At 40.3% G+C, this 13,372-nt stretch overlaps 1 protein-coding gene across 1 annotated transcript in view; it reads left to right on the forward strand.

The window, feature by feature from the left end:
• LOC107600134 (polypeptide N-acetylgalactosaminyltransferase 9-like) overlaps positions 1-13,372 on the forward strand; it is a 108,192-nt gene that overhangs the window by 44,019 nt on the left and 50,801 nt on the right. Inside the window, exons 3-5 of the mRNA XM_016291935.1 lie at positions 4,026-4,105; positions 5,246-5,412; positions 12,613-12,787. Of these exons, the coding sequence (XP_016147421.1) occupies positions 4,026-4,105; positions 5,246-5,412; positions 12,613-12,787 (422 nt within the window). The remainder of the gene's footprint in view (positions 1-4,025; positions 4,106-5,245; positions 5,413-12,612; positions 12,788-13,372) is intronic.

Consider the following 13,372-nt stretch of genomic DNA (forward strand, 5'->3'; position numbering starts at 1 on the left):
TCATTAGTCTCAGTTATGATTTATGCTCAGTTGTTCACGGAAATCTGTTAATTCTGCTAAACTTTAATTACAATAAAAACTAAAACTAAACTATATAAAAACTAAATAAAAATGTGTTCGCAAAATAAAAACTAAACTAAAACTAACAACAATATTAATGAAACTAATAAAAACTAAACTGAATTGTATAGCAAATTTGAAAACGATATTAAAATAAAACAAATTTAAAAATTCAAAACTACAATAAACTTGCTGGCTACCAATAGCTGCTCGCATAAAATTCAAAGCATTGATGTTTGCCTACAAAACCACCATTGGCTCTGCACCCCTTTACCTAAATTGATTACTTCAGAGTTATGTGCCCTCTAGAAGCTTGAGTTCTGCAAGTGAACATCGCTTTATTGTGCCATCCCAAAGAAGCACAAAATCACTTTCACGGACTTTTAAATTAAATGTTCCCTCCTGGTGGAATGACCTGCCCAACTCAGTCCGAGCAGCTTCAAGAATCGACTAAAAACACATCTCTTCCATCTTTATTTGACCCTCTAACTCTAGCACTCTCTATTATAATTATATTCTTAAAAAAAAAAAAGCACTTGTCCCTTTAAGACTTGCACTCTATTCATTTGCTGCTTGTTTTCTTTAAAAAAAAAACTAAAAAAACACTTGCTTTCTAATCTTTTTGTATTCTCTCTGTTTTTTTTTCATTTATTATACAATTAACAAAAGCAAAAAAGACCTCTAACATTAGCTTGCTCTATTCTTTTTCTATTTTATCTGTTTTCTTTTTATATATTATATCATTTAAAAAACCCTTGCTACGTGTACTGTGTTAAGCTACCTGAGACTTGTTATAGCACTTGTATATCATTGCTCTTTTGTTGATTTTGATTGCTTCCATTGTCCTCATTTGTAAGTCGCTTTGGATAAAACGTCTGCTAAATGACTAAATGTAAATGTAATGTAAATGTAATAAAATGACCAAAATGTCAGAAAAATTCAAGTTCAAAAATGCCCCAATTATAGGTTTCTGATTTCTATATTTACAACATGTATAGTTAAGCATTATCACACAAGCAAGATTGCTGTTTTCCCCAAATATCCGCAGCTTTAAAAATGTGGTATTGCTTTTATAGAACAGTTCAACAAACAAGAAGTGAGTACCTTATATTTAGGATAAAAATAGTTACATATTGTAACAATTCTATCACAATTGGATATACTGTAACAAATTCATCCTCCAGCTAAAAATGAGTTTTAATGCAATATCGATGCACATACAGTGGGTACGGAAAGTATTCAGACCCCCTTAAATTTTTCACTCTTTGTTATATTGCAGCCATTTGCTAAAATCATTTAAGTTAATTTTTTTCCTCAATGTACACACAGCACCCCATATTGACAGAAAAACACAGAATTGTTGACATTTTTGCAGATTTATTAAAAAAGAAAAACTGAAATATCACATGGTCCTAAGTATTCAGACCCTTTGCTGTGACACTCATATATTTAACTCAGGGGCTGTCCATTTCTTCTGATCAGCCTTGAGATGGTTCTACACCTTCATTCGAGTCCAGCTGTGTTTGATTATTTGTCTTGGTTGTATATAATTTGATTACTTATTTGTTCAGTATACCTTTTTTGTGAGCAAACAACTTTGCTGTTCCTCAATAATGTGATTGCCCAGGGAATTTGAATCAGCTAAATGCCAAAGCTAGTCTCTGTAATCATATTTTATGAAATATAACCTATTTCTGAGCCCTGTAATCCTCAGCCATATTTAAAGAGCTGAAAGTAAGTCCATACAGGCAGGAGCCGCATGCTGTTTTCCCCAGAGCTCAGAATGGCTGGAGGGAGGGATTTCACAGTGAGATGTTGATCAAGAATTTATGGTTGCCATAGTAACCAGTGTGCAATAAAGGCTATGTCGGCGTCCCTCAATTTTTCCCATAAGAAAATATTAAATGTGGGACTGAATTTAGGCTTTTTAGTGCCTTGTCAGGGTTTGTCAATAACTAGAATGCAGAAAGTGTTAGCAACACAGTAAATATGCACATATTTATTAGTGGCAAGACAACTAATCTTTAGGTTTGAGATGTCAGGTTGTATTTTAGTTCTTCAGCATCTCTGTACCTTGTACTAATATGAGAACTCCTCTAGGGCACCTAAATGTAATGAAGTGCTTCATGTTTCTAATATAGCTTTGCACCAGCATTTTCATCTTATCCAGAGCATAATCTTCTGTATTCCAGCTCTAAATAGATATCCGTGCAATACACGCCGTTGAGAGTATTCCAGGTTGGTACTTCAACAAAATATGACTACAGTCTGTCAGTAAGACTACAAAGGCCCATTCACATAGACATTCACAAGGACTATAACACGATATAGTTTTAGAAATCATTCTAAATTTAAAAAAATAAAAAATAGCAGTGTCCACAACACAACTGTAATGATGACACCAAGAAACAATATTGTTGAAATCACTTTCAAATTTTTTTCCTGATAAACGATAAAAGCATTGACAGCTGATCAGAATCCATCCTGCTTAATAGAGCTCTAGAATTTGTGCATCATGTGTTTTTAGTAAACAGAATGTCTCCGTTATCTTTATTGTTGGTGTGAACTGTCACGCTCCAGGTGTGTGGAGGCAGGCAGGATGACGAGGACGACAAGGATTCAAAAGAAGGATATTTAATGTAGCGACAACAAGGCAGAGACAGACACACACTCGGGTAACAGTCACAATAACCAACAACACTAGAATACAAGAGACAGGAACTTATAGGGCAGATAACGAGGGGCAGACAGGTGAACACAATGAGGGTGATTAACTAATGATTAGGCGGGCTAAAACAACACAAGGGGAAGAAACCACAACAAACAGTCCACAGGGGTGTTACATTACTCCCCACTCCCGGAAGGTGCGTCCTCGCACCGTAGAAACAGAGGGAGGGGTGGAGGGGGACTAGGAGGAGGACAAAGCAGAGGATGTGAGATGGTGACAGGGGAAGGCAAAGGGCTGGCAGGCAGAGCAGACAGGTAGAGGTTTCGGCGGAGGATGGATCTCCAGGAGGAGGAGCCAGGGAGACGACAGGGGGGAACCAGAGCAGGAGGAGGAGCCAGGTGGGACCCTAGCGGCCCACGGTGGAGCCGACGGAGGGAGGAGCCATGGAGGAGGAATGTCCACCGACTCCAGGGGGCCGACCAACGGCAGCGGAGCAGGTGGAGGAGGAGCCCTAGGCGGAGACGGAGAGCCAAAGAGCCAGGGGGATGCAGAGGATCCAGGGGCCCAGGGTGGAGTCGAGGGCTCTGGCGACCAAGGCGGAGGCGGAGATACAGAGATCCGCGGTGGAGCGACTGAGGACCAAGGTGGAACTGACGGGAGGAAGGAGCCCAACGGAGCCGGTAGGACAGAGCGACGAGGCACAGCCAGAGGAGAGGAGTCCAGAGGCGATGGCGGGTCGACGCCCGACCAAGGCGGAGCCGGAGGGACGAGGGAGCACGGTGGAGCTGATGGATCGATGGGTGACGGTGGAGGCGAGGGAGCTAGGAGCCGAGGTGGAGCCACTGGGTCTACGGACTGAGGCAGAGTCCGGGCCTCGGAGCCTGGAGGCGAGGGAGACTCCGACCATGGTGACGCTGGAGGAGGCCGGAGCGGGTGGGAGGGCGGTCATTTTTGAGGAGCGGGCCCTGGAGAGAGCTCTTGGGCTGGAGCCCTTCCTGGGCGGAACTGGGGATCGGGAGCCATTCCTAGGCTCGACAGGGGATCGGGAGCCCTTCCTGGGCTAAACAGAGGATTCCGTGGTCTCTCCTCCTCATTTTGGCACCAAATACCCTCCATAGTCGATTGGCCGAATACCTCCCGGAAGGGTCTCACAAAACCCTCCAGCGATTGAATCCCTGGGCTCTGTGCAGTCCACAAGGCTTCGGCCCACTGCAAGGCTCGTCCAGACAGCAACGAGATAATCAATGACACTCTGGCCCGCTCAGTCACAAACAGGTGTGGTTGCATCTCCAGGTAGCGAGAACATTGCAGCAAGAACCCGCTACCGAAGGCCGCCTCACCCGAAAAGCTGGCTGGCCAGGCCATGGGACAGGCGGGGTAATCCATAAAAAACAACAAAATCAAAACTGACAAAACGGAAAAAACAAACGAAGGGAAAGACGCCGCTATAGTTTACTTGAGGGTCGGTTATTCTGTCACGCTCCAGGTGTGTGGAGGCAGGCAGGGTGACGAGGACGACAAGGATTCAAAAGAAGGATATTTAATGTCGCGACAGACAGACAGACACAGACACACACACACACAGGAACTTATAGGGCAGATAACGAGGGGCAGACAGGTGAACACAATGAGGGTGATTAACTAATGATTAGGCGGGCTAAACCAACACAAGGGGAAGAAACCACAACAAACAGTCCACAGGGGTGTTACATGAACAGGCCATATCATGCCATTCTAATGGTTACAACTGGAGCTGTAATGACAAATTAGTAAACATATTCAAGTCCTGCTCACAGTGGAGAAAGTGTGACATTTTTCATTTTCTTTTAAAGCCAACAAGAATGGGCATTTGCAGTGCTTTCATTTTTAATTCTTTCCCTGCCATTATCGGAATTTTTCTGGCTTTCCATGTTTTCACTGTTATATGGTAGTGGGCACTATTACACATCTTCTGAATGAAAACACGATGAAGAAACAGAAACAAGTGATCGCATATGTAAGCAGATGCATATGTAAACATGGTCATCAAACATTAAACAGCATATAAATCAAAACTGCCTAATGTTTCTGAATGGAATGTCGACCTAGGAAGTGGTATAGGACTGTGCAAGGTGTTGATGGAAGCGATCTAATGTTTTGATCATCGCTCTGAATCCGATCTGGGCGTAGTCTTTGAAAAAAAGATGCTTTTCGTCAGGTTACTTTTTATTAAACTTGGCCATATTCAAGTGTGGTTAAAAAAAGCTTTACGCTAGAAGAAAACTTTAAAGTTTAAAAAAAATGCTAGAGTTAAGTGAAACAATATTTAGTAGAAAATACTTAAGTTGAGACTTTATTTTAATTTAAACAATTAAATCAATATTATTTATAAATAATAATGAAACAAATTAAAAAGTTGAATCATGCACAATAAAACTTGCATAATATACAAAAAAATGTATTATTGTCAGTTGTGATTTTCCTATAATGTAAAATTATTAAATGTTCTAAGCTGCAAACTGTGTGTTGTCTCTCCAGGTGTAAGCAGTTGACCTACTCTGATGACCTTCCCCAGATCTCTGTCGTCTTCATTTTTGTGAACGAAGCTCTCTCTGTCATCCTGCGGTCTGTACACAGCGTGGTCAACCACACCCCGGCACACCTGCTCAAAGAAATCATACTGGTGGATGACAACAGTGACAGCGGTATGGACACATCCATGTGTGTTTCCTTTAATGATTTTATTTGTTTTTTCTATAACTAATACAGATCCTAAATGTTTACCAGTTTCTCCTGTTGCTTCAGACATAAAAGCTTTTATAAAGAAAGAATACATAAAATGCTGTGTGAATAAACAGCGTAACATCCCCAGATAAAATTTGACTAACCTGTTTTCTGTAACAGTCTGTGTTTTGTCTGAGCAAACAAACATTTTTGTTGCTTGGTTAGAGACTGCTGTTAAAGACTAACAAAAAGAGGAAAAATAAACAGCAAGAGACAAACACCGCAAGAGTAAACCTTTAGGTATGTACTCTTGCACACAACTCAAGATTTATAAATAACCTTTAAAGGTTGTTGTTTTTTTACATTATTTACAGTTTCCACTGACGTTGTATGTTTTGCAGTTGTTTTATATGGTCAAACTGCACTGAAGTATTGGACTAACTAAAAGTAGTGATGCCCCTAACTGAACATGTCTTAATATTTTTCATTAGTGTGACAGCAGCTCAGCTGTTCTCAAAGTAGTGTAGCTTTTTTAGTAATTAACAATTTTTTCAGTGTAACACGAAAAATAACATTATTTTGTGTATTTGGTGTAATGAAATGTGTTTATGCGGTTTAAAGTAAAAAAAAAACACATTATTTTCCACATACTGTACATTATTGTTTCTCCTCTATGCCCCGCCTTTCTGAAACGCTTTGATTTTTACAAAGCTCATCAGTCTGAAAAAGTGAGGTGTGCTGTGATTGGCCAGCTATCTAGTGCGTTGTGATTGGCCGAATACCTCAAGTGTGTGACGGAAATGTTACGCCCCTCACCATACTGTTGATGCCGTGTCCGGCCGGAGCGACGAAACAAAAACATTAAAACCCATTACAAATGAAAAAAAGCAGCAGCTAGATTTCTGAAGGGGTGTAAAAAATTTGATCATGTTACACCCATTCTGAGATCCCTGCATTGGCTGCCTGTTCAGCACAGAATTGAGTTTAAAATTCTTCTATTTGTCTACAAATCATTGAACAATTTAGCGCCGCCTTATCTTACAAACCTACTTCATCCCTACATCCCCACAAGACGATTATGATCCGAGCAAAAAATTCTCCTCCAGATCCCTCGCACTCGTCTAAAGATGAGAGGAAATAGAGCGTTTGAAGTGGCTGGTCCTACTCTCTGGAACAACTTACCATCTCATATTAGAATGGCCTCCACTCTACCTGTGTTTAAATCCTGGCTAAAAACTCATCTTTTTACTTTGGCGTTTATTAATTGATTTTGTTATAGTCATGTTATGTGTATTTGACATTATGTTATTAATATTTTACTTTTTGTATTTGTGCTATTGACAGTGTACAGCACTTTGGTCGGCTTTCAGCTGTTTGTAAATGTGCTTTAGAAATAAACTTTTTTTTTTTTGCAGCTGTCCTTATATTAATTTATCATTTTGAGCAGGAGTCCAGGATTCATCGGGAAAACATTTTTAAAATGCACCTAAGTTACTAGGAAGAAGAGCAATAAGACAGCATAATAAAATGAAAAAGTGCACTTTTTTATTTTGAATGGCGAAGACGTGCTCAACCACAGACATTCACAGGTTCATTTTGAAGTATCAGCAAAACAACAAAGCTAATGCATTTCACAGAACTTACGTAATTACCCATTATACATTGTGATATAGCCTGGTTTGTTGGTCGGTTGGATCGGATTGCTTTCTCACTACAACCGAACTGCTCCAGAGTTCGTTTTCAATCGAGCCGAGGCCACCTCGTTCAGGCGATCTCGGACCGATTGTTTTGGCACGGATCCGGGCGCGATTGCCGTGTTCACATATGCCCAAACGAACCTATCTAAGGGGGGAAACGTGCCAGGTTCCGAAACAACGAGCCAGGTGTGAAAGCACCCTAAGTGTCTTCTTAAAAATATTTTAATGATTCCGAACTGTTGATCAGTAGTATATCTATATATTTGTTATTTTATATTTTTTATTATACCTCTATATTCTAGCATACACCTGAAAGTTGTCAAATTCCTTTTTATCAGATGTACATGATATATATATATATATATATATATATATATATATATTTAAAACGGCAGTACCACTAAATCTTTTTTCACCCATAGAGGTGGAGCATTGTGGAGAACGGCTGACTGGCAGTACCGCTATCTTCCCAATCCTCTGTTATCTCACACAGTCAGCTTCTCTGGATGTGGTGTTGACCGTTTCTAATTCCATATGTTAATTTCCTGCTGATGCTTCAGCTTCTTCCAGCTGTCATTAAACTGTTAACATGCAAAGGTTGCCTACTTGACCTTTTCTCAGAGCTGTAGCTTGTTGTTTCTGGTTTAACGCTCGTGCCCAAAAAATGGCTGGAGGTACAGGCAGCCTTAGCACTTGAATAATGAATTACCTTAGCAAGCGTGTCTCTGTCTCTCTAAGTCAGGGGTGCCCAACCCTGCTCCTGGCGATCGACTGTCCTGCAAAGTTTAGCACCAACTCTAATCAAAGACACCTGCCTTTAATTTTTAAGTGATCCTGAATACCCTAATTAGTTGCTTCAGGTGTGTTTGATTAGGGTTGGTGCTAAACTTTGCAGGAGAGTCGATCGCCAGGAGCAGGGTTGGGCACCCCTGCTCTAAGTCTTCTGTCCGTTATGAAGACATTTAATAGAGTGCCGTTCTCGTGTTACACTATTCACTGAAGCCAATAAGGTATTTTGTCCTCCTTTTCTGTCCGTCCCTCATCCCTGTCTGTTTGGATTAATCTCAGCTGAATCCTGTTATGCAGGGTAACATTCATTCTCACCTTGTGAATAATATTAAGGGACGTTGTGTGTATTTTTCTCATCTCATCAGACATGGAGTGGGATTGTGCCCTTGAAATTCAATTCATTTAGACGTCGCTTGTAAACAGATAATAATGGTTTTCACCCAAAAATCATAATTTCATCACCATTTACTTACCCTCATGACATTACAAACCCATTTGACACTTTTCTTTTTTAATTCTGTGGAACACAAAAGGAGAACTTTTGAATTTTATTTTTTTGTGGATGATCCCTGTTTTACAGAATGCTAATGGCACACACGTACACGTGTGCATCCATGAGGAAAATGGCTTTCTTTAATTGCATTAATTGCTATTCCAGTGCCATATGCAGCCTTCACTAGTTATTGTGTATGGTTGTATATCAAGCCAGAGTTCTTGATATATGTAGATGAAAAATGATAAAGCCTCTGTTGATTAAATAAAGCAAAGCAATCCCTTTGCCATAGCTCATCTATCAGGATCAGCATGCATTTCAAATATTTTCATAATGCTCAATTTTTATCTGCTGTGTTCCAGAACTTATTTCTGCTTTTCTGTTCACAGTATGATGGATGGATATTTGTTCTTTATTGATTGGTGAATGTTTATAAAACATGATTCTTGTCTTCTTAAAAATATTTTAATGATTCCGAACTGTTGATCAGTAGTATATCTATATATTTGTTATTTTATATTTTTTATTATACCTCTATATTCTAGCATACACCTGAAAGTTGTCAAATTCCTTTTTATCAGATGTACATGATATATATATATATATATATATATATATATATATATATATATTTATTTAAATTGTAAAGTACAATATATTAGTGTACATCAATATTCATTGTATTGTATTCACAGTATTGTATTTATACTATTTGCTAGTAATGAGAATGATATTTTTCACAACACATTGGAAATTTAGGAGAAAATGTGTAAATATAATGTTAAAATAAATGGTCATACTTGTTCCATGGGCTATAATGTTGCTTATAGTATGACCACATACAAACTTGGTTGTCAATTCAGCTTTTAGTGCTTAATCCTGTTCTGAACACACACAATTCATTAATTTACGGCAATCTACAACCAAATTGACACACAAGTCATGGCCTAATGGTTTGAGAGTCGAACTTGTAACTCAAAGGTCATGGGTTTTGAGTCTCAGTACTCAGGGGGGAGTAAATAACCAGCACTCTCTTCCACCTTCAATACCACAACTGAGGTGAGACCCTTGAGCAAGGCACCGAACCCCCAACTGCTCCCGAGGCACCACAGCAAAAATGGCTGCGCACTGCTCTGGGTGTGTGTTCACTGTGTGTGTGTTCACTACTCACTACTGTGTGTGTGCACTTGGATGGGTTAAATGCAGAGCACAAATTCCATGAAGTATGGGACACCATACTTGGCTACACATCACTTTAAAAAAATTCAGGTTGACAACTACCATGCAGTGTGTACAGAACCGAACTGCACAACCTGTTGTTAATGACATATAAACCTGTATCAGAGTTGTATCTTTTCTGTATGTGCAGTGCAAGAAATCACAGGGTATGTTTTGACTCATTAGTGTTGCCAGATCTTGCTAGAAAAAAAAATCAACAACAAATGTGACCCTGGTCCACAAAACCAGTCATAAGGGTCAATTTATCTAAATTGATTTATACATCATCTGAAAGCTGCATAAATAAGCTTTCCATTGATGTATGGTTTGTTAGGATAGGACAATATTTGGAAATACAACTTTCCGAAATACAACTATTTGAAAATCTGGAATCTAAGGGTGCAAAAAAATTAAATACTGAGAAAATCGCCTTTAAATTTGTCCAAATTAAGTTCTTAGCAATGCATATTACTAATCAAAAATTAAGTTTTAATATATTTACAGTAGGAAATTTACAAAATATCTTCATGGAACATGAACTTTGCTTAATATCCTAATGATTTTTGGCGTAAAAGAAAAATCAATAATTTTGACCCATACAATGAATTTTTGGCTATTTCTACAAATATACCCCAGCGACTTAAGACTGGTTTTGTGGTCCAGGGTCACAAATAAGAATAAGCCCATAATGTGCCCATAATTATCTATCCAAATGTGTTATCTTGGAAATAAAAATATAGTCACCTGCATCGGCCTACTTTATTAACTCCAAAACTGGAGCCCAAACAACAAGCCCAAAGACGCTAAATAAGTGTACAAAACAATAATCTAGGGGATTCACTCTGGTATTTAAATGTTGTTACTGTGTACGTGGCCTATGAGTCTTTATGGGCAAACTTAAAAACATCTCATCTCAACATCTTAATTTCAAATCATATTTTTGGGTGATTAAGTCCAGTGCCAGGGTTTCCCATTGCACTGAAACACTGAAATGTTAATCGTTCTTCTGAGCTGATGAATGAGAGGGGAGGTAGTTGTGTGCATCAGTGCCTTAAAGAGTGCTCTGTTCCTCTTTATTCCTCTCACCTTAGAAACTAGAGCACTCAGCAACCTGCAGGAAAATGCCCAAGCACTCATCTATCTTCCTTGAGTGTGTGTATGTGTGTGTTTGTCTCTGTGAGTGTGTGTGTGTTCTCCTTGAACTCCATTTGTTTACCTCTCAGAGTTCTTACTGAATGAGGACAGATAGCTAACTCTGAGAGACTAAAGGAGTGGGGAGATTCAGGCAGATTTATTTACGGTGTCATTTATAGTGCCACTAAAACCTTATTTTTTCTTTTATGCTATTAAGTTTATATATTACGGAATGTCAGTGTCAATAAAGACTGTGTATCCTGATTCTCCAGCGTTCTCCTTGTTCCTTGTTCCTCGCTCCTTGTTCCTCACTCCTCACCGTAGGCGCAACGTAGGCGCAACCGGATCAAAACAGAAAGTAAGCGGCGCCCCTTTTCCCTGTTTTGTTTCCGGTTTTGAAAGTCTTTTGTTTTCTTGCTCCCCCCCCAACCCCCCGCGCTCATGGAAATCGCCGCTCGTTTCTACGCCTTAGCCCGCAGAGATATCCCCTTCTTCGAGTACGCCTGGAAATTCTGCGGGCTCGCTGCAGCGGCGGAATTGGATGACGCCACCATCAATTCTGTGTTCTGGCTCGGGGCCAACTACCATCGCTCCATGGACCTCCCAGACACCAAGGGACTATGCTGGAGGGAAGGGATCTACCGGTGTCTGGGGAGTGTCCGGGCCTGAGCCAGAACCAGCCCGCCGTCAAGCCGGCCGTTCCTCAGTCAAGCCCACCGGCCATGACTCACTTAAGCCCGCCGACCACGCCTTTCACCCCCCGAACCTAAAGGAGAATCTAAGGAGGAGAAGGCAGTCGGCTCCAGCCCCAGAGGTCGCTCCAGTGTGGGCTCCAGCCCCCGAATCCAGCCCAAAGAGGGCTCCTGTTCCCGAGTTTAGCCCACGTATGGCTCCTGTCCCCGAGTTTAGCCCAGTGAGGGCCCCTGTCCCCGAGTATGGGTCCATCCGTAGTGGCCGGACCGAGTTGCGCCATTCAGCCATGGCCTCCTGAGTTCCCTGTTCCGCCATGGCCTCCTGAACTGTATGCTCTGCCATAGCTTTCTAGTCTGCCTGCTCTGCCATGGCTTCCAGAGCTCCCTGCTCCGCCATGGCTCCTTTTATACTTCCGGAGCTCCTCCGTGGGACTCGAGACCGGTGAGTGGCGCAGGTGTCGCGCATTAGCATTTACTCCACCGGTCTCACTCCGTTCCCATGGCTCTCGGCCCCGCCCCTCTCGTCACAAAGAGATTATGGGTGTTTCTTCAGATTTTAGCCATAAAACACACTTTTCAGACTCTCACTAATATTTTTTTCCTTGCATATAACTGTGCATATAACTATATTACGAGATCATTTTGTCTTTTTGGGGGGAATATTTTCATCATATCTCAAATATGTCTTGTTAAGAGACAAGATTTCATAGCTAGCATTTTATGTATCCAAAAAATACATAATAATGAAGTACGCTTGAGATGAAATACAGTACCTCCTTGGTGTTCTTGGTAACCAAGTACACTAACATTTAAAAAAACATAATTGTTATTTATTGGTTAAAATGACAATACAGCTGAGTGACAGCCGTAAAAACAGATATAAGCAACACAAATATTAAATTTTTTTTTTTTTTTTTTCAAATGCAATAATTTTTGTTTTTGATGAATTTATAAGATCAAAAACCATTAATAATCAATGCCTTCACAATGCAATATGTGCATAAAAGTAAAAAATAAATAAAAGAAGCACAATGTGGCATGAAAAAGGGTTTCTAAGACAATGTGACCTTCATATAATAAGACAAATGTCGAAGTCCCTATTATTGATGTAGGAGGTTTGGATTTTCTTCCTTCACATGCTCTGTTTTTCTCTCGTAGTGGAGTTGAAGTTCAATCTGGATCATTACGTGAATAAGCGATATCCCGGCCTGGTGAAGATCGTGAGGAACAGTAAAAGAGAGGGACTTATACGGGCCAGGATTCATGGCTGGAACGCAGCCACTGCTCCTGTTGTGGGATTCTTTGATGCCCATGTGGAGTTCAACACAGGCTGGTAAGTGGTATTCAGTTTTTTATTACTTTATAAGGCATTGTCTCACCACTCAGAATATAACTGACATGCTTCACATGACAAAGGCTTGATTTATCAGAGAATATTCATCATGACATCAATGGTAGCTTAGACTTCAGTGAGGAAAGCAGCCTGATGGGTTTTTATCTAAAGCATCTGTCAAAAATGAACTGATAGATTAATGATCTCAAAAATGGATGAATGTAATGTGCCCCAAATTAAATACCCATTTTCCTCTCTGATAGTAATGGGCTACCCTGCTGAAAAGTCTTTTCAAACTTGTACATGCCGTTTAGTGCTGGTCTGGTTGGAAACCGGCATCCAAACTTCAACATATAGAGAGACCAGTGTATTTTTTGAAGACAATCCAGGTAGAACAATAAAGCGATTGTTTGTTGCTTCCAAAAACACAAAACAGCTCCGATGTGCTGAGACTTGCTGTACCCACCGCACTCACAATCCTTAAATGAACTCAAGCATCCTTCATCTGTCACCTCCTTCAACTCGACAGCAAAGAGTTCTCATTAAGGCCTCCCATTAGATTAGTATGACCTCCATGTGGGAATT

Source organism: Sinocyclocheilus grahami, unplaced genomic scaffold (assembly GCF_001515645.1).
Source record: "Sinocyclocheilus grahami isolate Dianchi unplaced genomic scaffold, SAMN03320097.WGS_v1.1 scaffold278.1, whole genome shotgun sequence".
Lineage (NCBI taxonomy): Eukaryota > Metazoa > Chordata > Actinopteri > Cypriniformes > Cyprinidae > Sinocyclocheilus > Sinocyclocheilus grahami.